Source organism: Mauremys reevesii, linkage group 7 (assembly GCF_016161935.1).
Source record: "Mauremys reevesii isolate NIE-2019 linkage group 7, ASM1616193v1, whole genome shotgun sequence".
Lineage (NCBI taxonomy): Eukaryota > Metazoa > Chordata > Testudines > Geoemydidae > Mauremys > Mauremys reevesii.
The window spans coordinates 41471906-41494511 of NC_052629.1; the positions used below are offsets into that span (position 1 = coordinate 41471906).

General features: G+C 43.4%; 1 protein-coding gene across 17 annotated transcripts in view; it reads left to right on the forward strand.

The window, feature by feature from the left end:
- Positions 1–22606, forward strand: part of CDH23 (cadherin related 23) — a 509234-nt gene that overhangs the window by 245287 nt on the left and 241341 nt on the right. For all 17 annotated transcript variants that reach the window (XR_005582753.1, XR_005582754.1, XM_039481222.1 and 14 more), the window contains 2 exons: positions 6909–7021; positions 9379–9567. Coding sequence is in view for 15 of the 17 variants with exons in the window: in XM_039481222.1 (XP_039337156.1) it covers positions 6909–7021; positions 9379–9567 (302 nt within the window). In the remaining 2 variants the exon portion in view is untranslated. The remainder of the gene's footprint in view (positions 1–6908; positions 7022–9378; positions 9568–22606) is intronic.

A 22606-nucleotide genomic window follows, 5' to 3' on the forward strand; every position in this document is an offset into this window, starting at 1 on the left:
TACATGAAGGCTTTAGCAGCAATGGTGCTGATTGCATATATCTGTCTATGGTATTATGTGTTTGCAGTGTTTTAGCTGTGTTGGTCCCAGGATATTAGAGTGACAAGGTTGGTGAGGTAATATCTTTTATTGGACCGACTTCTGTTGGTGTGAGAGACAAGCTTTCGAGCCACACATACCTGAAGAAGAGTTCTGTGTAGTTTGAAAGTTTGTCTCTTTCACCAACAGAAGTTGGTCCAATAAAAGATATTACCTCACCCACCTTGTATCTCTAAGGTACTGTATGGTTCCCATTACCATTGCATTTGTGTGCCTCTCAGTCTTTTAATGTATTTATCCTCTCATCTGTCTGGTGAGGTAGTGAAGTACTATCCTCCCTATTGTACAGAGGGGGAACCGATGCACAGAGAGAATAAATGACTTGCTCCAGATCACACAGGGAAGCTGGTGCCAGAGCAGGGAGCTGAACTTGGTTCTTGTGAAGCTCACTCCAGTTAAAATGTGTATGTTACAAAGTTAGCACATGGTCTGGGCTTTGGAAAAGTGGGCAGGGCTCACCCTAGGTTTTGAAGGCCCTCTTGTGAAATCTTGTGTCATGCCTCAGACAGACTGCCATGGAACCCATGGAGAGATTTAGTACCGTTTTATTTACTATGGAAGTCTGTCTCTTCTGTTCACGCACTTCCCTTTTTCTTCTATAACTTAATGCATCTTTTCGTCCCTGTCTTTCAGTGTCTCTATTTGCCTATTTTACACTTTTCAAATTTCAAAATATTATTTTCTGTAACAATTTTATTTTTCAGAGTCTTCCTTCCACCCTGAGCTATTTTACCATCACTTTTTAAAAATATATATATTTTTTTAATCTTACACTCCGTTTTAATTCTTGTTCCAACCTCTTTGACCACCCCACCTTTTCCTGCCATGATTCCTCTTTGCCTCTTACCTCAACTGGATCCCCTAGGTTTCCTCTCACTGCTCTGATCTGCTCTCCCCTCCGAGCCATTCAGTCTGCCCTCTTGGGCTGTACTCTGCTCCACGCCTGACCTCTTCCAGGTCAGCGGGTTTTCATTTGTGTTTCAGTGTAGCGGAGGAAGAAAGGGAGATGCCCTTCCCAGGAGGGGTAAGGATCTCTGTTGCCCACCGGGAGTATAAGAATCCCATTGAGTCTTTTGCTGAAGGACCCATCAGTTCCTGAAATTTGCCAGCTCAGTCTGACTGAGCCAGAAGAGCTCCTGCCCATGATAAATGCTCTGCTCACAGCCAGAATGAGCAGTTTCTTATTACAGTCATGAGCTCTCCAGTCACTTTGCAGGGAAAGCAGCTGGGTGGCCGTCAGGCTCATTTCAAAGTGCTAATGGTACTGGGGGTTTTGGTCCTTCTCAGGTTTTGTTTCTTTCTGTTTCTGTTTAGTCCAGAGTTAGACCTAGGCCAGCACTCCTGATTCATTCCTAGGTTCAGCCATGGGAAAGCACAAGCCCCTGGTGTAGCACAAGCCAGAGAGTGGGTTTGAAGACCCCTTGCAGAACTGATGTGTCAGAGATTAGATAGCAGCTCTTTTTTCAAAAGTTCTTCATAGCTTTGGAACAGACTATCTCATAGCTAGTGGAAATGTGTTAATGGTGAACCTGCTACCTGTTAGTGATTCCTGAACCTATTTGTGATGACTTAATTGTCTGGTCGGAGTAGGGATGCAGCAGAGGAAAGCTAGCTCTCTGGCTGGTACATTAAATGGTACTGGAATTTTTGTTTACAAGTGAGTGTGCTGTGTGACGGTTGTGGCACAAAATGTTAAGAGGGTTGTGGAGAGAGGCTTTGAACAGTACAATTTCCCCCTGAAGAGAAGTCCACTTTGAGCACTTTGTTTTCAAATATTCATATGATCATTCCGTATCGGGTGAAGTTTCAGTTTCAGGTGCTGATATTCTCTGTCTGGGTCACAAAGGGTTTGTGTACTGCACTCTAAGATAGCAATAACACAGAATGAAAAGCCTGCTCCATCTTATACCCTCCGAGCAACAGAATTATCTTGGTAGATCATCTCCATTTAAAATACACTAGAGAGGATTCTGTGTATCCACTGTGTTCTCTCTCATGTCTGGGTATTACAGTGCTGCTTCAACAATATAGTCATCAGAGGAACAGCAATTTGTTGTATTGGCACATCCATTAGACTGGGTCAGGGAGGCAGGATAGGATGAGTAGCACAAGCAGCATCAGTCAGTCAAGACCAGGGTCTGAAGGACATGACAGTGCAGGTAGCATAATATGGGCAGGTAACACTGGTCTGAGCAGCGAGGCAGGGCCAAAAGAACCGGGGATCTTTGGACAGGCAGGCAGCACTGAGAGCAGCAGACAGGATCAGAGTTCAGAGTGCCATGAAACAGGCTCCGGACATCTTTGTCAGGCATTGTTAGATTGGGATAGTGGCATAGAGCAATGCAAAGAACACTGGCACCAGATCTGCAACTGTATCTGAATATGGCAGTATATGGATGAGTCACTTGCCAACATTATATAATAGAGAGACAAACCCTTGCTAACTCATAGGATTTCATTGGATAGTTATTATCTGCTTCAGAGGCCATTGGAGACTTATCTGTGGGTGAATGTCCAGCAGCTAGCGATTGGAGTCTGAGCAGCAACATGCCAGACTCTCATCCCTGCTCCTCAGCATCTCCACATTGTGTGGCTCTGTTGCATCCATGGAATCCCTCTGCCTCCGAGTGGGCTGATGCAGAGACCTAGTGGTTTGGAATGGTTTCTTTGTCTTTCCAGACGCAGCGGGAAAGGAGAAAGAGGAGTGAAAGTAATTGCTGTTAGAGCAGTGGAGCAGACAAACCAATTGAAAGCCATCAGCCTGTGTTGCAGTATGCACAGTCAGCCACACGCTAAACTGCAGTTAACCCAGGCTGGGACTTTTTACTGGGTCAAAAGACTGACAGATAACGAGAGGACAAGGGATGAAGGAGAGATTTTATAGCAAGAAGGGGTGGAAAGAGTGGAAGGCTGAGTGACAGCAAATGGGGAGTAAAATGTAAAGATGGCTATTTCCCCCCCCCCCCCATGAAAAAGATGAAGAAATTGAAAATGTAAAGCTAACGAGAGAATTTCCAAAGAGACGCACCGAGCAGGAATTTGCATTGTTGTATAGTGCAGTACTTCATGGAAGACCATTGGTCAGAGGACTAATGAATTGATGGTTGAAGAGGCTGTGTAGAGAAAATTATGAAAAGACTTTGAATGACTAATTTGGAGACATGTCTTTCCTACTCCAAGGCTGTTTTTAGAGCCAACCAACTCTGTGTAAGCAAAATGGCTCCCCAAAATACATCAGATGCATGTCTTTAGTTTGAACAATATTTGGGAGGCTGAGCTAAAGGAAAACCTCTGATGTGCACAGCTGGAGAGCATTTGGGTCCTTAAGTTCCCTTTCTTCTTAAAAATCACCTTATGTTTGCTCAGATTCTGGTTGTGAGCCAAATTCATGGTGACTTTTGGAATGAGGGGTCCAGTGCTCAAACTGTAGGGCTTTGTTAGGTCCTTCATGCTCTGGCCAAATTCAGAATAAGCCCCACTGATGCATTTCCACTAGAACATATTGGTATGAGGTTGAAGTTGGCAATAGCACCAGTTGGCAGATTGTTAGTGGCAGGAAAATGTATTTTTAATTAAAATATATATTTATTGCATGTAATGTTAGGGGAATGTACAAAGGCTGCCCCCCCCCCAGTATATAATTTACCAGGGCAATATACAGCCAAGGAAATGGCTGGCATCTTAGGAGAGTTAAACTTGTTGAGTACAATTCAATACATTTTTATACATTGTTCTTCAAACGTGGAATCACAAAATGACTTTGAGTCAGACATAGCTAAAGAGAAAAAATCTGACAATCAAATTTCAAAGAGAGGAAATGATTCTGTGTCCGAGGGAAGAAGGTCACAGAGTTCCTTGGATGGCAGCACAAAGTGAAAACATGAGCCTGCCTGACTCCACCTCCTTACCCCGCTGTTGAAGAAGGAATGGAGGAGGAAGCCCAGACTGGAGAAGCATAGGGAGTGCAGGGAATTGGTGGATATGAATTTGGAGAGGTAGCATGAAGTATGTGAAGACTTTGAAAATCAGGAGGACAGTTTTGGATTAGATTTGGAGATGAATAGGAATCCAGTGAAGATGAGGGGGGCACTGGCAGGGACAAGATGACTTAATACTGTAGGTCTTTTCTATCTTTAATTATGATTGGTTGATCCTGGTGAGCAGGGAGAAATTTGAAGATTTCCAAGGCTCCCAAAACATTAGAAAGAGAAAAATCGAGTAAGGAAGGTGATGTGTTACTTCAATAGCTCTAGATAGGAAGTGCTTTAAGGCACGAAGAAGAATTTCAATACTGCTAAGGACAAATTTAGAAATGTTTTGAAATGTGTGCTGTAATATTTCATGATTCTGAACTTTTTCTCCTCCCACATCTTTCTTGCCTAACATTATAACATTTCTAGCCTAGGTAACAAAGTTCTGGCTTGACTTAAGAGAGGTCAGTGAGCTAAGTAGGTCATAGTTTAAGTAGGATCAATGATGTGGGGCAAGGGTGTTTTCTCTCTCCCTCAATTCTGAAAGAGGATTTAATCAACCATGCAGTAGCCAGGAACTGACAATCAAGACAGATGAGTAGATGTTAGTTAGAGAGGTCTGAGAATAAGCTCAAAAAGAAAGACTGTAGAGTTGGGTGATCACCACATCGAGGTAAAGTCCAAGGTGGAAACTATTGGTACCTGTTATGATTTGCTAGTGAACATCATTTAATATTTGTAAGTAGATCCTTAACAGTTCATTAAGCTGTGAACTCTGTCACTGAAACAATCAATGGGCCATTTCAGATGGAATAGAGAAGAGGACCCAAGGACAGAATCATGAGGCACTCTGTAATTGGAGATCTGAGGGAAAATGTAAACCTCCACTATAAAGGAGAAATGTACAATTATAGAGTTAGGACTCAGTCCAGGACAACAAGACGACACTGGTTTCTCTTTGCTCATTGTGCTCCTGGAGTGTAAAATGTCTGACAGGATTGAAAGCTAGACTGCGACCAAGTCAGATGGGAAGACAGCTGTAACTAGAAGCAAGAAATGGGTTATTAATCACCCAATAAAAGGGAATATTAATATGATGAAAGTGATATCAAAGTGGCTAGGTCAGGCAGGCAGAGGTACAGGATCAGAATAGAGCAAGTTGGTCAAGAGCTAAGGAAAGGATACTTTTGTAATGGCAAATTTTCTTGAAGTGCATTTCCAGAAAATTGGCAAATAGTTTTTATCATAGAAAAGTACTGAGAAGTTGGGTGTCTTTTTTTTTTTTCTCTTCCCTCCCCTGCAGCTGGATGGAATTTAACAATCCCCTCCTCCTCCTTTATGTTGGTGTTTGGGATCAGGAATTCTTACACACTGTGAGAGTACAGGGAAAGTGGTGTGCGCGTGCGTGCAAGCCCCTGATCATTAATTCAATAGCCTCCTTCGTGGATATCACACAAGGCAAGCATCAGATATCCAAAGCTCCAAGTGACAACTGGTTTCTTTGTCTCAGTTGACAAAGGTAAAGGGGATGAGATTATAATGAGGGTAGCCCCAGTCCCGTGAGATTCAGTTTATTAATATCTGCTGGCAAGTAGGCTGTACGACTCTCAGCAATACGGTGTTAACCTTCTGCCAGTGTCTTATTCTAAAGAAGGAGAAAACTGAGCCAGGTTGCCATGAGAGCAGGACAGGCTCTTCTGGATGAAGCACAAAATAGTGAGGCATTGATGATGGCATCAGGTGTGGCTAGTCACACATGTAACCTTCGGGGATACCAGATTTAAAGCTTGTAGAAAGGCACCCAAAGGCATGGAACAAAGAGCATCTACAAACTAGATGGGAGCAAATGAGGGGGTCCAGCCCACTCCCCGAGGGAAGTGGGGACACCAAGAAGGGGCAGCCTGCCATCCAGGGGACACAGCGGCAATGGCAGAGTTCAGTCGAGGGGATGTGGAGGACATGAGAATGCAGTGCGTCAGCTAAAGGAGGAGTCTAAACCAAACCCCGTTCAGTTCAGTAACTGGATTTTGCCTTTTCATTGTGCTGCTTTATCTCTGTCCTAAAACCATGTGGGGCTAGACCATGAAGATACCGTATCACGAGCCCTAAGTCAAGGGCAGCGTGAAATGTGTTCCTGTTCCAGGAGCAGGCCAGGTCCCAGTTGGGTCCTCGCTTCCCCTTTGCACCAGTGCAGCATACTTCCCACCCTGCACCACCTCAGCTCCGCAGCTGGTGCATGGGCGGGGGGAGATGGAGCTAAGGCTCTGCTCACCCCCAGCCGTCCAACCATTTCCCTCCCACCTTCATGTGATGGGAGTAGCTGCCCCACTGCAGCTGCTCTCTCTTTATGCTCAGACTTCCACGCTTGCTAAGAGGTAAACTGCAAAGTGTTGGTCTGTATATGCTGTCTGAGATCCCAAGTCAGTAACAGAATAGATGTGGAGATAAAAATGATGAGTACATTTACATGTTAGCAGAAACTCTTTGAAATTCCTACACTGCCTGAAGTGTTTGTGATGCTATCAGCTCTTGCAAGAAAAGCACAGTTCTGAGCCCAATATTGGGTAGGTAAGTTAAGGAGGAACTGATTTACAGCCATTTAATTTTAAAATGCATTTATAATGCTTTAAGACAGCATATACTAGTATAATCTGTTACCCAGCTGGGGGTCTTAAACCAGACTACAGTTCTGAATTCTAAAATCACTTTTTGCATCTGATCTAGTCATGTAGGGAGAAGAGGCTTCTCTCATCAGGCTTTCCTCTCTGAGTTAAATTCATAGTTTCTGTGTCTTTAGCAATATGGGCTGCTTGTGCTCATCCTGTTTTTCATTGCCAGGTAACACCAACAGCATCTTTGCACTGGACTACATCAGTGGAGCTTTAACCCTAAATGGGCCACTGGACCGTGAAAACCCTTTCTACAGCACTGGATTCATTCTCACAGTGAAGGTGAGACACTGAGAGCAATATCCTTTTGGGGAGCGGGGGAGGTGGAAAGGATCAGCATAGCTGAAGGGAGAGGAAAAGCACTTCAACCGGAGGATCATCTGTGAATGTGTTGCTGCTCTGCGCTGCTTAATACTGACTTATTTCAAGTAAAGAAGCACATTGGAACTACTCTTTCCCTATCTGACACCAGGGCAGACCTCTGCTATTCCCAGTGCAGGACCTCTCTCCCTCCCTGTCTGGCATCAGGGTCAGACCCCATTATCCCTAGACTGGGGGAGTGGGATGTAGAATTAACATGTTCTATTTCCTGTGATTCACCCTGGCTGCTGCTAGCTCATTTAGCCCTTCCAAAGCTCTGTGAACTTCTGCTCTGGGGTACTCCTCTTATGGTGGTTTCTATCTTCTGCAGTGTATGTACTGCTCTGTTCTGGCTCAGTGGTACTCCTTGGGGTGGGAGGAGGCTAGACACATACACACTGCATGCCTCAACCCCTTTGAGCAGCAGGATGAGCAGTGTGCTGTGGATTAATGAAGCGGGAATGTACTGCTGGAGCTAGCCGGGGCTGTGAGATGCAACAGAATTAGAAGGGCAGAGACACATGCTGCCATGACAAAAATGGGTCTTTTTTTTTTTTCATCTCACTGGGCTCCTGTATTTTTGGTGTCCAGCAGATCCTTCAGCCACATGTGTGTCTGTGTTGCATGGTACAAGGATTAAAAAGAAAAGGCTTCATCATGAAAATGCATCGAAGCATAAAATTCCAACACCATGAGGCCCCACCAGAGAACTGCTCCCCCAACTCCGATTTCAGCCCTTTAATCAAAATCAATACCAAGTCAGCCAGTGGGTTGGAAACACATTTAGAAGTGTGGATTCAACTGGGTCGTGGGAAAAAATCAGCATGTTAGAGAGGTCATTGATTGGGAGGATGGCAGCCAGCACTGGAAGAGTACAGCTCACCTCCTTGCTGTGGTAGGGGCAGCGCTTTGTCAGGGAGAGAAAATGACACATAATTACTCTGCTTGACCTGTGGTGAGGGTCTTTCTGTGGAGTTCTACACGGTCAATATACTATTATCATCCCTTGGAATCCTGCTGCTTTCCCTTGATTCTTGGCGGGGAGGGAGTGGGGTTGATTTTGGGGTTAAAAACTAGAGTGTGTGTGTATGTATGTGTATATATGGAATAGGCCCAAATGCCAATCTGTGGAAATGCTGAATTTTACCAGCTCCACAATCATAGCCTCAGGGTGATCTTTAGCAGCCCCATCTGCCTGCCCTCCAGTGCTCCATGGAGCTGCAGGGGGGCTCTTTCCTCCCCATGCCCCATGTGGTCTTGTCTCGGTTTTTTTAGATTATACAAAATACAAGAAGAAGAACTCTATTTTCAAATGTCCTTCACCATTCTCATTTCTGTGACAATAAGGTTCATCCTCCACCCACCCACCTCCCTTCTCTCCTCCTCCCACTACCCGCACCGAAAAACCCTGTATAAGTTAAGATGTCTGGTGGGAACTTATGACATAGTGCCAGTGCACTGACCCTTCATGTCTAGTAATTTGCAGCCAAACCTATTTTAAGTCACAAGTAAAATGAGTTTGTTGGTCTTGTCCTATTTTTCTAGTGGACGTTTGTCTCCATCACATCGCAGCACGATTTTCACTGTTGCTAATCTCAGTTCAGGAGAGGCCCAGGAACGAACCTGATGTCACCACCTCCCTCAGATGTCCTGGGAAAACCCTGGTTTTGAGAAGTGTCACCCATGTCTTGCCAGGCTATTTTGCAAGATGTTAACAATCTTGACATTAATGCTAGTGGAGGAAAACCATCTCCTATATGCATCATGCTGGTATGCGTTTGTGTCATTACAATGTGCAACATCATAATGAGAGACAACAGTTTTGGTCCCACAAGGCAAATCTCTAAAGGTGGCAGTCCAGATGACAGGCAGATTTGTAGGTCAGTAGTAATGAGTATAATCAGAGCGAAAGGTACCGGAGTAGTAGAGGTGGTAAAAATGGTAAAAATTCAGTGTGCCCATCCTTGGCAGACCTCGGAGGTGAGGGAACTTGCACAGCTCCTACCTACATTATGCCTGACTAAAGCCATAGTTATCAGTCTACCACTTTGAACAATAAACTTGCACCACACATGCACATTTAAAGCCTCGGTCAAATCATGCTGCATCCATGACGTGAAAGACAAGGGAAGGTTATTACTGTGCCATTGACTTTGACTCAATGACAGCAGTCAACTGCACTGCCTGTATGCAATTTCTATATGATGGCCCACAATCTTCTGCATTTCTCTTATGCTTGTTCTTTGAAATAAAGGCCATGCCGATATTTTCCCTTGCAGGGTACAGAGCTGAATGATGACCGCACCCCCTCCAATGCTACTGTGATCACCGCCTTCAACATCCTTGTCATTGACATAAATGACAATGCCCCTGAGTTCAATAGCTCCGAGTACAGTGTTGGCATCCCAGAGCTGGCCCAGGTGGGCTTTGCCCTTCCCCTTTTCGTCCAGGTGCAGGATAAAGATGAGGTAAGACATCAGAATAATATCAATAGCCACTTGCTGCAGATACACCCTACAGGCACCCCGGGTGATTTCACAAATCCTCTGTCTTGTACCTCTGATGCCTTCTGTTTCTGTATATTGCGCATTATACTTAGATTAATAAATGGACCGTGGAGAGAGAAGTGGGCACTAATATGTGCATGGTTATACCCATGATAGCTGCATACCTTGGGTATTGTTCAGTATCTTCTACAGCCGTCACTCTAGCCTGTCAGTCCCCAAAGTGCAAACACTTTCATGAGGTCTCTTGTTGTTTTTGTAAAATAAGGATAATGTGACTGATGACAACAAAATGGTTGTACCACATACCAGTTCTTGTGTACTTCAGAGCACCTGTCAGGTAATCAGATAGCTTCCTTTCTCCAACCTGTCTTATAGATGGAGAAGATTCCAGGGAGGGATTCTGGTGGTAACATAAACTGTGAGCGGGGGAGGGAGACACAACTGAGTCACCAAAACCCTACCATACAGTTATCTATGCATAAAATATCTACTAATACAATATGATCATTGAACATTTAAATGAACAAGAATTGTGAAAGTTGAAGATATGTTTCCTATAGCAATATGTACTCATCCTCCATGTGTCCATCTGGTCTTAATTAAAAAAAAAAAAAAAAAGTAAAAGGTCTATTTTGTATCAGTGCAGGGAAGAGACTAAGTCCCATAATATGGAACAAGTTTTGAGACAGTAGTACAATCTCTGTTGGAAGAAAAAGGGAAAAGAAGTCCCACTAGGTGCTGTTGTAGGAGGTGTATGGAGAGAGGTAGCGATTCTCAGAAAATTACGTAAAAATTTACAGAGTTAGAATTTCAGCCAAAATACACAGGCTCTTCTAGAAATGATAATGAACAGAAAAGCTTCCAACCCCTGTATCAAACCTCTTTCAGTTCCCATTGTAAAGAAGGTGAAGTAAAAATAAATATGGAACAAAGAAAGTTCATCAGTAATCAGAGCATTTCAACAAATGAATAGTGTTGGAAGGAAATCTGACTCTTGTTTCACTTCCTGCATCCCACTTGCCCTGTGTAAACAGTTTTATCCAGGAGAGAGACCACAGACTTGAACAGACATTCCAGAAGCAGCTACAAGCGGGTATCTGTGTACCCCATCCTCCACCCTATTAAACCTTTAATCCTAAATGACAATTACTTGATGGTCTGACAGGAAGGGGGATTGGGATACTTATTTTCTTACTACTGTTCAGTGGCTGCAGTTACCCCTAGTAACATTTGCCTGCAGCATCTGTGGCCTGTTCTTTGCTGCTGTTAATGGACCTTCTATTTATTATAGCACTGAACCATTTCACTTAGGAATTCCATTAGGTTTTCCAGCCCTAGGGTTACACTCTTCAATTACTCCTCATATTTGACTCATGCAATACATGTCTTTTTTCTCTACTATCCTAACCTACAACCATGCTACAGTCTACAATGCCTCCTAAGGAGAGGGGGGGGGGGGGGAAACTGCTGGCACCACATGGAGAACTTTCTAAAATATCTAAAAACAATCCTACTTCTGTAGCATAGGGTATCTATATTTCTCTTGCCTTTTTTTTTTTTTTTTTTTTTGGTCACAGTATAAAGAATATTTGCAGGAAAATGGGATCTTTAATTTTTTTTTAATTATTCTGTTCCTCACATTTATTAAATGTACTAGATTAGAGCATTGGAGGGGGGAAATCAGATGGCTGATTAAAATGTACAATGTCTCTGTAAAAATAGCAAATTTTCACTTGTGGCAAAAGGTTGGAGATTTCAAATTTGTTCTGAGGATATAACTCCACCATTGTTTATCACAAAAACTGTGTTTGCTGGTGGCAGTGGCAGATTCTGCCCCCCCCCGCTTCATGAAATTCACAAGTTCTTGTAAGAACTTGCCAAACTATTTGTTTTCATGTGTGAAACAATTATGACAAAGCACTAATCAGAATAGTCTACTTGTGACGTACATCGTAAACAGAGAGTTATGACTACAGCTGGGAAACATGCAGTTGAGAACTTAAACAGCTAACGGGATCATGTTTTCTTGCAAATGTCCTTAGCAAACAAAGAACAGAATTATAAATAAGATGACAGATAGTCAGGATTGTTTCTAAATTGATATTTGTCATGGTGTTCCATGAAGTGTCAGCAGCTCTTTAATTGACAGACATTATGGTAGGACTGTTTGTGTCAATAGAGCGAAGGCTCTGTCATTGTTTCTGCTTCAAAGCTCTGTGTATAGGAGTGTGGAATGCATCTCCGCATATTCACACCAGTCTTTCAGTCTCACTAATTTTAAAAAGGCGGGGGGAGGAGGGGGGAATTCATGCATCCATTTAAGTAATGAGAGCAGAAAATAAACTAGTTTTGTGGTTTGCAATGAAGTTTCTTTAAGCTTCTGTAACTCCCAAACAGATTGGTTGCAGTTGTCAAAATCACTTGGCCCTGGCCTAACTTTTCTGCTATTGAGATTGAGATTCTTATCATTGATTTTAATAAAACCAGTGGAGTTACTGTGTGTAGAAATGGCATGATATGTCTCTGCACTCGTCACATTTTCCAAATGTTGTCACTCACATGCTTACCTGCACATATTGCAGCAACTAGATTAACCAGGAAGTTGGTGCTATAAAAATCTACTGGGGCAACAGTCTGGGAAGTGAGATGGGTTTAAACGGTGTGGAGACTGTGTGGAACAGTCAGGTCAGGTCATGCTTTCTAGTATGGCCGCAAATAGGTGCTTGCAACCTGCAAAACTGCAGTGCTGTAAAGGGTAAATTACACAGGCTATCATGATGAGCCTGCATTCAGAATGGCAAGATTACTCATCTGAACAGCCCTCTTGGGGGAATGAGACTCATTTTAGAATCTTTCATGAACAGTTTGTTTACTCTGCTAACCCCCAAACCTTTTTCTGCATTAAAAGTAGAATATTAAAGTTTTGATTTACATGAACACAGTAGTTTCAAGGTACCAATGAACCTGCTGCTGGCTTTGAGTATCTCCCCCCCACCCCACCCCCCACACACAAGTCTGAGAGTTCAGCGCGTTAGCTTTGTCTTACAGGGTGAAAATCTGGCCCTGTTGAAGTCAACAGCAAATTTCCCATTACTTTCCAGGGTCAGGATTTTATACCCAGTCTCTCGGCATGTGATGATTCTGTCACAGCTATAAAGATAGCTAAATGTAATTGTTTGCAAAATATTAAGGTCCAAATCATGACTTTCTCCTGTCTCTTCTTGTTGTTTTCCTGTTAATTCTTTCTATTTCCCTTTTTCTTCTCCTCTATTTTCCTCCTTACTGCCTGAATACATCCACATGGATCCCCTTTTGGGGCTTCTGATGGAGAAATGGAGGTCCCCTTCTTCTTTTAGTTGGTCAAATGGCTCCTAGACATGACTGAACTACAGGCCCCATATCCCATAGCCAAGGGGAGGGACAGTAGTTTCCACTAAGGGCCTGTCAACACAAACATTTAGTTCATAGCAAGCAGGGCCATGAATCCACTCCACACTAGCCTGCTGTGCGCTAACTGTCCAGATGGACCCTGCTGATGTGCATTAACAGTTTGTTAATGTGCTTTCATCCAGAGCCATTTCAAAGAGGACTAGATCAAAGCACATTAACAAACCGTTAATGTGTGTCAGCAGGGTCCACACAGACAAATAATGCAAAGTGGTTTAGTGCGGGGTAGATTCACACCCCAGCTTGCCAGGGACTCATTGTGTTGACAAGACCTAAAAGAGCCCCACTCTCCCTTGTCTACGATGTTATCATTAGCAGTGGGGATTTCAAATGGGAATGGAGGGGAGCATGAGGGGAAGAGATCTTTAGGCACAGAGGTGAATGAGGATGCGTCTGACAGAAGCTATTTCAGCACTGGGGCCTTCATGAAGGAGATGACATGTATGAGAGGCAAAGGGAAATGGAAAAGAATTCAACTCAGTGGGGAAAGTGTCTAAATAAATAAGCATAGACAGAGACAGACAAAATCAAGGCAAGATTTTTTTTAACAGATTTAGAAAGACCAATTCTACCCCTTATTTTATGCCTCATCATCCACCCCACATTTTAATTCCAGGGATGGTCCCTTAGTTGTTGTTTAAACAAACTATAGACAGAGGATTTTTTTCATTCTTTCCTCACATCTCCAGCCCCTTTGTGATTTTTTTTCCCGGTCTTGGAATTCCCTGCAGTTTGTTGACATCTTTCTGTCATTGAGGTGCCCAGAGATGAGCACAATACGTGTCATCAAGTTGCAGTCTCACTAGATTATGTGGAGGGGAGGGAGAATTACCCTCTGATCTGTCACGTGGCTGTGTAGGCAGCTCTAAATCACATCGGTTTGTTTGTTTATTTTTGGTGCCACACTGGGTACTTACTCTGAGCAAAGCTAGGCAACATGGTAATAAAAACTCCAGGAATCCATCCTACCATTGCTAATGCCAGTGCAGCTATACTAATACTGGACCAGTGGTGAGAGAATTGTCTATTATTCTACATCTCACTTCCCCTATCCTACAGAAAGACGGGGACAACCAGTGCTATTTCTCCCCCTACATGGAAGTAAGGAGGCAAAGGATTGATGAAAGAAAGAGCTCCCTATCGAAGGCTTAGTCAGTCCCTTCCTTCTTCCATTTTAAAAACAAACCCCAGCCCTGTCACCAAATTGGGTCATGCTGTCTGCAAACACAATTAGCCCTTGATTCAAATCAGAGTCCCACACTCCCGCTTGTAGGGTCCACTTGTAGGGTTCCTCGCTTTGTGTGTGGCCTTTGAGCACTTGTAGAAGGGGCGGTTAAGGGTGGGGTTGCCCCTTTTAAAATGTTTTCAATGCTATTATAAGCAAGAAAGGTTTTAATATGTTGATGTGTTTCATAACTAGAACTGTGTGACATTTTTTTAAAAATGGTGGAATTTTGCTAGTTCTACTCTTCCCAACTGATTTTGCACACATAATATTGATAAAATTTTTATGGTTCTGATTCAACAAAACACCTATGTGTGTGCTTAATTCTACTGAAGTTAGGGACTTAAGCATGTGCTTAAGTGCTTTGCTGAATTAGCACTAAAAACACAAACAGAGAAAATCTGGATGTTTTCAATCCAAAACCACCTCCATTAAAACATCAGCCCATTGCCATATTGAAAATCCATCTACTATCACTCAAAAAAAATGAGCATAGTTTAGCTTGAAAAAAGCTTGTTCCTTAGCAAAATTTTCACAAGTGGCCTCTTTGCATGTGCACAACTACACATGGAGGATAGGACTAAAATTCAAAATGATCTGGACAAACTGGAAAAATGGTCTGAAGTAAATAGGATGAAATTCAATAAGGACAAATGCAATATATTCTATTTAGGAAGGAACAGTCAGTTGCACACATACAAAATGGGAAATGACTGCCTAGGAAGGAGTACTGCGGAAAGAGATCTGGGAGTCATAGTGGACCACAAGCTAAATGAGTCAACAGTGTTGCAAACAACATTGTGGGATGTATTAACAGGAGTGTTGTAAGCGCAGAGACATGCCAGCAGCAGCTGGCCACTTCCAGGAGCGGCGTGGTAAGCGCCTCCCAGCCAGAGCCTGCACCTTGCACCCCCTCCCACACTCCAACCCCTTGCTCCAGGTCAAAACCTCCTCCTGCACCCAAACTGCCTCCCAGACCCTGCACCCCCCCTCCATTAATATATTAGAAATGTGCGGCCCATGATGACTTACCAAAATTTGTGGAGTGACCTCCCTGCGAAAATTATTGCCCACCTCTGGTCTAGATAATACTTAGTCCTGCCACAAGCACAGGGGGCTGGACTAGATGACCTCTGAAGCTCCCTTCCAATCCTATGATTCTATGTCTGTTTGTGCACTCACAACCCACATTTTTGCCTGCAAACAAGAAATAGTGAATGTAGATCGGGTGATGGCAAATTTAAGTACCCATTTTTGTATACAGCTGTGAGGTTTTGCACACACAAATTTGGTGTGTGCAATAGCGCCAAGTGTGTTTGTGCTTAATCAGATGTTGGTTTGAGGTGGCATGAAAATGTGAACAGTAAAAGCGGCATCACCAGGTGTAGGCAGTGCTGAATTGGGTGAATATAAGAAATAACCTACATGGATTCTGCTTCAAGTTCAGCCATAAAATGGTTTTTACTGACTTTCACTTCCTGATGAACATAACACTTCTCTCTCCGCCCTCCAGAGCAGAAAGATCTGAATGGGTGAAATGAGAGAGTTGTTTCTGCATCAGAAGAAATTATACCAAATTTGGGAACAAAGGGAAAACAGCTGGGTGTGAGAGCGTATCAGAGAAGAAAATCTGTTAGAGAATTAAGAATGACCTCAGACATGGATTCCAGGTACAGCCATGTGGTGTTAATTGAGTTGGCCTGTTTTCACTGCACAAAGCAAAGGAGGGAAGGAGATTGGCATCTGATGAGATTCCTGTAGGAGCATGGCTCAACCTCTGCCCATATGATTGATTTTTCTTCTGGAGGAGTAATTAGTTAGGGGTTTCCACGTGTGTTAACACTCCCCTGCACTATCTTAATTCAATTGGCCCTTTTTGCTTTTCCACTGATAGCGCATGTTCAGCCATCAAATCATTATGCAGCCTCCGATGTGGTCTAGCAGTTAGAACAGGGGCATAAGCATCAGGAGACCTGCATTTTATTCTTGACTTTCTCACTTGCTCACTAAGGGCCTGATCCAAAGCACGGTTAAATTTAATTCCAGACTTTTCATTGACTTCAGTTTTCTTTGGGTCAGGCCTATGTGAATTTAGGTTAACTCATTTGCCCATCTGTGACTCAGTTTCTCCATCTGCAAAATGGAGAGTGATCTATCTGAATATAAAAAAAACGAGGAGTCTTTGTGGCACCTTAGAGACTTAGATGTTTTCTAAAGCTGATTGAGAGCCTCTTCTGAAGGACAATGGAAGTCATTCGCACCAGGACTGTACCAGGTGCTTTACAGAAGAGTAATCATATATTCACCAAATATATGCCTTTGGTTGGCTTTGCCTGTCACATACTGCTGGATTGACTCACCAAAAGAGTAAAACCTGTATGAGTGAGAGGGGATTCAGGCCTAATATTATTTATTATTACAGAAAGGTTTGTTTCAGTTCTGAGACCAGGAATCTCTTTGTGTGGATCAGGTTCCAGTTAGTTTATAGAGTCATTCAGCCACCACTAGTCTCTGGTGAAGATGACAAGGAAGAAGACACCTTTTAATACTGTATTGTTACTATTTAATATCATCATCTTGTGTGACACTTTACAGAGATTAGAAAGGTAAAATCACTGCCCCAAAGAACTTTGTCTAAACTAGGCAAGCCTAAAATGTGGTGATAACAGAAAAAGGAAGGGGTTAGGGGAAAAGGGATGAGTGTTACAATACATGGAATAAAGAGAGCCTTGTAGCATGTAAAGTTCTGATATTTTAAAACTGAGGTAAGGAAACAGAAAGGGGGATGAGTACACAGCAAAGGGGTGGGAGTCAATTTTGGAAAGAAAGATGAAGTCGGTTTTGAGGAAGGTTTCAAGAAGAAGAGTAAAAACAACGAGGAGACCTTGTGGTACCTTGGAGACTAACAAATTTATTTGGGCATAAGCTTTCGTGGGCTATAACCCACTTCATCAGATGCATGGAGTAAAAAAAAAAGTAGGCAGGTGTAAATATACAGCACATGAAAAGATGGGAGTTGCCCAAAATAAAAGATGGGAGCTTATGCCCAAATAAATTTATTAGTCTCTAAGGTGCCACAAGGACTCCTCGTTGGTGTTGCTGATACAGACAAACATGGCTACCCCTCTGAAAGAAGAAGAGTGAGGATGTTTGGCACACTGGAAGAGGGATGTTGTTCCAGGTGTAGGTAGCAGTGTGAAAGAGAGGGCAGAGTGCAGAGGGTGAGCAAAGAGATTGACAGGGCTGAGCTGTGAGACAGTGTGGACAAAGGGCTCAAACTTTTATGTGGGGAGAAACAGGGAGGCAAGTAAAAATGCTTGAGATGGGAAAGGGACCCAGGCAGACCAAGGAGGCAGGGGGGATTATTTTAGCTGCTGAATGCTGGCTAGGTTGAAGAAAGGAGTATGCACAATTAGGGAAGCTAGAGATGAGGCAGTCTCAGTGGTGTGGATGAGAGGGGCTGAACTATGGCTTTGGCAGTGAGGATGTAGGATAAGGGTTAGAAATGCTAGAGGGACAAGCAACAAGATTTGGCCAGAGCCCAATGTGAGGAAAGAAGAGAAAGGAGGAGCCAGGCATGTAATCTTTGAGGGTATAATAATTGTCAGGTATAACCCAATCTTTATATCTAGCCATTTTCCCCATGTATTTTGTACAACATTTATTTGAACTACACATTTTTCTTACTGTTTTTCTTATGAAGTAGTAACTCAGGGGACTTCTGAGGAGATTTTGCTGACTGAAGTAACTGAAATTCTTATTAAACAGATAGGGTTGGATTTTCAAAAATTGGCTTAACTTTGTTCCATCAAAGTGTTCCAGTTGCAATACCAACTCCCATAATAATGTTTGACACTTGCAGCATCCCTCATGTAGATGTAAACCCTTATTCCCATCAAATTATATTCTGTCCAGATTCTTAAACTGTCGTCATCACCCTAGTATCTGCAGAAGTACATTAGGTAAACTGGAGGATGTCCTAAACAGAAGGTGGAATCGGGTATGAAGAGAAACAAACTTTTCTATTCTGGCTTTAATTTTATTTACTGATCATGGTTGACTGCAGAGAGAGGGAGAGAGAGAATGTATCTAGCACATAAACCACTGCATCTATGTTGATTTTATATTTTTAAATATTTTAAATATTCATTATAAAAAAGTTTTTAAAAAATACTATAGGAATCTAAAAATATATGGTGCATAAAGTAGCCTCAGACGCCGTTGTGTTATGTGTATATGGATATGAATATATGCATGTAATGTATGAATCTTATATATACTATATGTATGCATATAGACAGACACGCTATAAATAGGATATACATAGTGCATAATTATAAAGGAAAATTGACAGCTCTCCAGTATTCTTTCCCAAAAGTGCCAGCTGCCAATTGGATTGAATTAGATTTCACAGGGTTTTTTGCAATACATGGAATTCACCAGCAAATTACCCTTAAAGAGGGAAAATCAATCATTTGGAGCAGAGATAAGCTGAAGGCGAGTCAGCCTCGGATTGATCCCGTCTGTGCAAGCGTGTGTGGAATTCAGCAGATAACTGGGGGAAAGCAGGAAAGGAGGGAGGGGAGAAAGGCCAGGAGTGTGGAAAGAGGCACTTGAAGCAGGCAGAAGGCTACAGAAGAAGGTGTGTGTGAGTGTTAAGCAGCTGGAAGGCTTAGAAGGGGCTCAAAGTGAGGGGAGAGGAAGTGAAAGGCTGGGTGAAGCCAATGCACGCACGATGTGGGGAGTATTCCCTTTTGGGAACTTTGGGCTCTGGAAATAAATGTGGATTCTTTTAGTCTCTGACAACAGCCAGATGACTACAGGCACCGGCCAGTGCAGACTGTTTTTCTTCCAAACCTCAGGCTGACCAGCCTTTGGAGAGAGAGTCTCTACTTCTTCTACCCTACCCTCCATTCCCTTCTCACTGGGCTCTGTGGTCAGGACAGTGACTGGGAAGGGAAAATGTGCAAATGCCTTTCTGGTGCTGAGGGGAAAGGAATGAACTTCATTTGTTATGTTTATTGAAAAACTGGAAGAGAAGTCAAGGGCAGTGGAGGAGAAGAGCTCGAAATAGAACGAGGGTGAGGAGAAATGAGAGGGAATGTGGAAATACTGGATTGAATAGGACAAGGTGGCAGAGAAGGGAGTGAGGGAGAGTGGAGGGAAAGTGGGAGAGTACAGTATGACAGGGAATTGAAAAGGCACCAAAATGTGCTCTGGCCACCCACTCCTGGTTAGTTGTGAGAGGCACTGTGATACAATGGTGGGTGCCATGGGAATGCCTATGGAAACTAAAAAAGCAAACCGTGAAGTGCTACTCTGGAGGATGGGTGTTTTCTGTGGGGGAAGAGGGAATGTCCTCTTCTGTCAAAGGAAAGGGTTGTGATGATATTCCAGAGGCCGTTCTCTGCCTCCTGTGGTGATGCTGACTGGGAAGGGGTTTTGCAAAGACACACATGCAGGGCGAAAAGAGCTGAAGGTAGCGGAGCAAGGGAAATGTAGGTGTACGCAAAAAGCCACATAAGCACAAGAGAGTGGTAGTGATGGGAAGAAGAGAGGGACCTAACTGATACTCCCCTGAAAAATTCACCACCTCTGAAACAGCAGCACCACCACCAACCCTACCCTTTACCCCCAGCCTCCCCAGAAAGAGACATCAGACAAATAGATTAACAGCTTTTCCCAGCTTGTGCCCCTCTCTCTCTCTGGCACTCAGCTACGCAGAGGTCAATAGACCATCTCCCTCCCTCGTCCCCATCTCTCTCTCTCTCTCAATCCTGGACTCTTAGTGCCTTCGCCTATGCCCTGTCTGTGGTTCAGTGTGGATGCACTGCGATCATTGATGGGGAAGGCTAGTTCAAGAAGACACTTCGGTGGGGTGTAGCTGTACTGCCATTGGCTACTGGATGAACACTGAGTGAATAGGCCAGATTGTTGCCAGCAGCCGTTCCTCTAAGCTATTCAGTCACATTTCTGGTGTTAACTCTTTGTGGTCTAAATATACCTTGAAGGAGTACCAAAGGATTTGAATATTAGGAGAGGGAGGGATATTCTCATGCAGAGGGGCAGCTGTTTTCTTAAACATTTTTTTCAGAGGTCTGGTAATTTTTCTCCTGTGAACTGAAGCGACAGCTTAGTTAGTGTAGAAAGAACTTGAGAGTTACACTGAATCAGTATGTGTGTGTATGTCTTTTGAAGGAAATGTAAACCTGAGTCCTGATTATGGTAATTAAAGATCCCATACTGTTTTCCCTAAGAGCAGGGTGCTGACTCCTGAGTCCTGGCCATATTCTTATGTGGTTGATTAGTCTGCTTCCCTAAATTTCCCAGTAATTTCAGTTGGACACAGGGTGGTTGTTTTATTATTTATTTATTTGTTTGTTTATTTGCACTAAATTCTTGTGTAGCAATTGCTATGTGCTGTTAGTCTCCTGCATTTTACCCAGAAGTGGCTGCATTTTGCTGGCAAATAATCAGTTTGTAAATCATTTCCCAATCCTTTGGGAAAGCACTGGATAAGTACAAGATATCATATAGGATGTGTTCAGCATGCATTGGGATGCTGAAGCAGGGTATGGGTAGCAATTGGAGCACAAGGGTTATCTCCTACAAGCATTCAATGTTCAAGGGCAATCTGTACAAAAAAGGTCAGAGCAACATTCCCTTCTCAGATCAAAATGGAATGGTGGAGCACGACTGACTTTCTGTGCTGCCTTCTTGAGCACGGACCCTGTTGTCAGGGGAAGTTCCATGCACTGAGAGAGCGGAATACTAGAGCTAGGCTCTATCTAGAGCAGAAATTTGCCCATGACTCATAGGGGGAACAGTTATATTAACTAGTCTCTTATTCTGCTACAGAGTACTTGTGTACACTTGTATACACACACGCACATGTCAATGTGTCACAGCCTGAGTGCCTGATCTGAATCCCTTCCTCTCGCTTTCTTAGGAACAACAGGGACTTTCTATAAGCTAATCACCTCTGCTTTGTTATTGAACAAAAGAAAAAAATAGCTAGTCAGTAGTTTTGGAGAATAAAATGCTGCTTATGCAATAAAGTGGTCTAAAATGGTCCTCTAATCCATTCTTTGTTTGCCTAAGATCCCTCTCACCTCCTCTTCCAAGGCAATATGGCTTCTTATTTTTCAACTCTGTGTGTGGTCACTCTGGGTGTTTGATTGGGCTTTAATTAAACGAAGCCTAGATTGGAGTGATGAAGAGCAGAAATACTGTATAGTTTGATTTTCTGTCACACTGCACAATAGATTAGGAAGGCAGGAAGTTGTTAAGCAAGTAATGAGCTCCATTCAGATACGTGTAGACATCCTCCCCTCACCCCAGCACACTCACATTTTAGACACTCAGGGCTTGTCTGCACTGGCACTTCACAGCGCTGCAACTTTCTCACTCAGGGGTGTGAAAAAACACCTCCCTGAGCGCTGCAAGTTTCAGCGCTGTACAGTGCCAGTATAGATAGTCCACCAACGCTTGGAGCCACGCTCCCAGCACTGGTAGCTACACCCCTCGTGGAGGTGGCTTTTTTAGAGCTGACAGCTCTAACCAAAAAAAAAAAAAAAAAAGTGGCAGCGCTTTAACATTGTCAGTGTAGACAAGCCCTTAGAGGTGGCCACTGCATTCTTGTTCACTTGTGCACTAGGCCCAGAATTTTGAACCCAAGGCTCACGTTCAGAGACAGCATGTAGCTTAGACCCCCTTGTGTTCAATTAGACTTCTAGATTTACTTGTACCCACACTGCACAGGTCTAAGGGAGGCTTTGTTGGCATAATGTACACACTGAGGGGAGCACAAGAAAGAGTAAGCCCAGCTAGACTCGCCTCTGGATTTGGTACAAGGTCTCCAGAGTGACAAGGCCCATTCATTGTTCCCTGGCCTAGTGGAGCCCTAAGTGGTTTGAGTTGTCTCCCTTCATGCCACGCTGCAAGAGAGGCAGTTGGAAGAGGTGTTCAAGTTGGGCCCTCTTGCTGTAAGAGGGAGGGGGCTGCTGGTGGATGTTCTCCATGAAGGTGTCTGACACTGGAACTCATTTGCCCCATTAGTCTATCAGAGTCCTGCTCTCTCACTGTTTGCACACACTGCAAGGCTCATCTCTCTCCCTCCCCCCCCCCCAAGGAATTTGAGGAGCGGACTTTCTGAGGGCGATTTTTCATTGGTTATTGGCATAGGGTAGTTTCAATCAGAGGTGGCGAGTTCAGGTACCAGGTTGTGAGAGGAAAAGTCTATGCAAGAGGAAAGTCTGTGAGGGCAGTTGTTTGTAGCCATGTACCTATCTTGACTTGTACCTATCCTATTGCCTTTTTTTTTTTTTT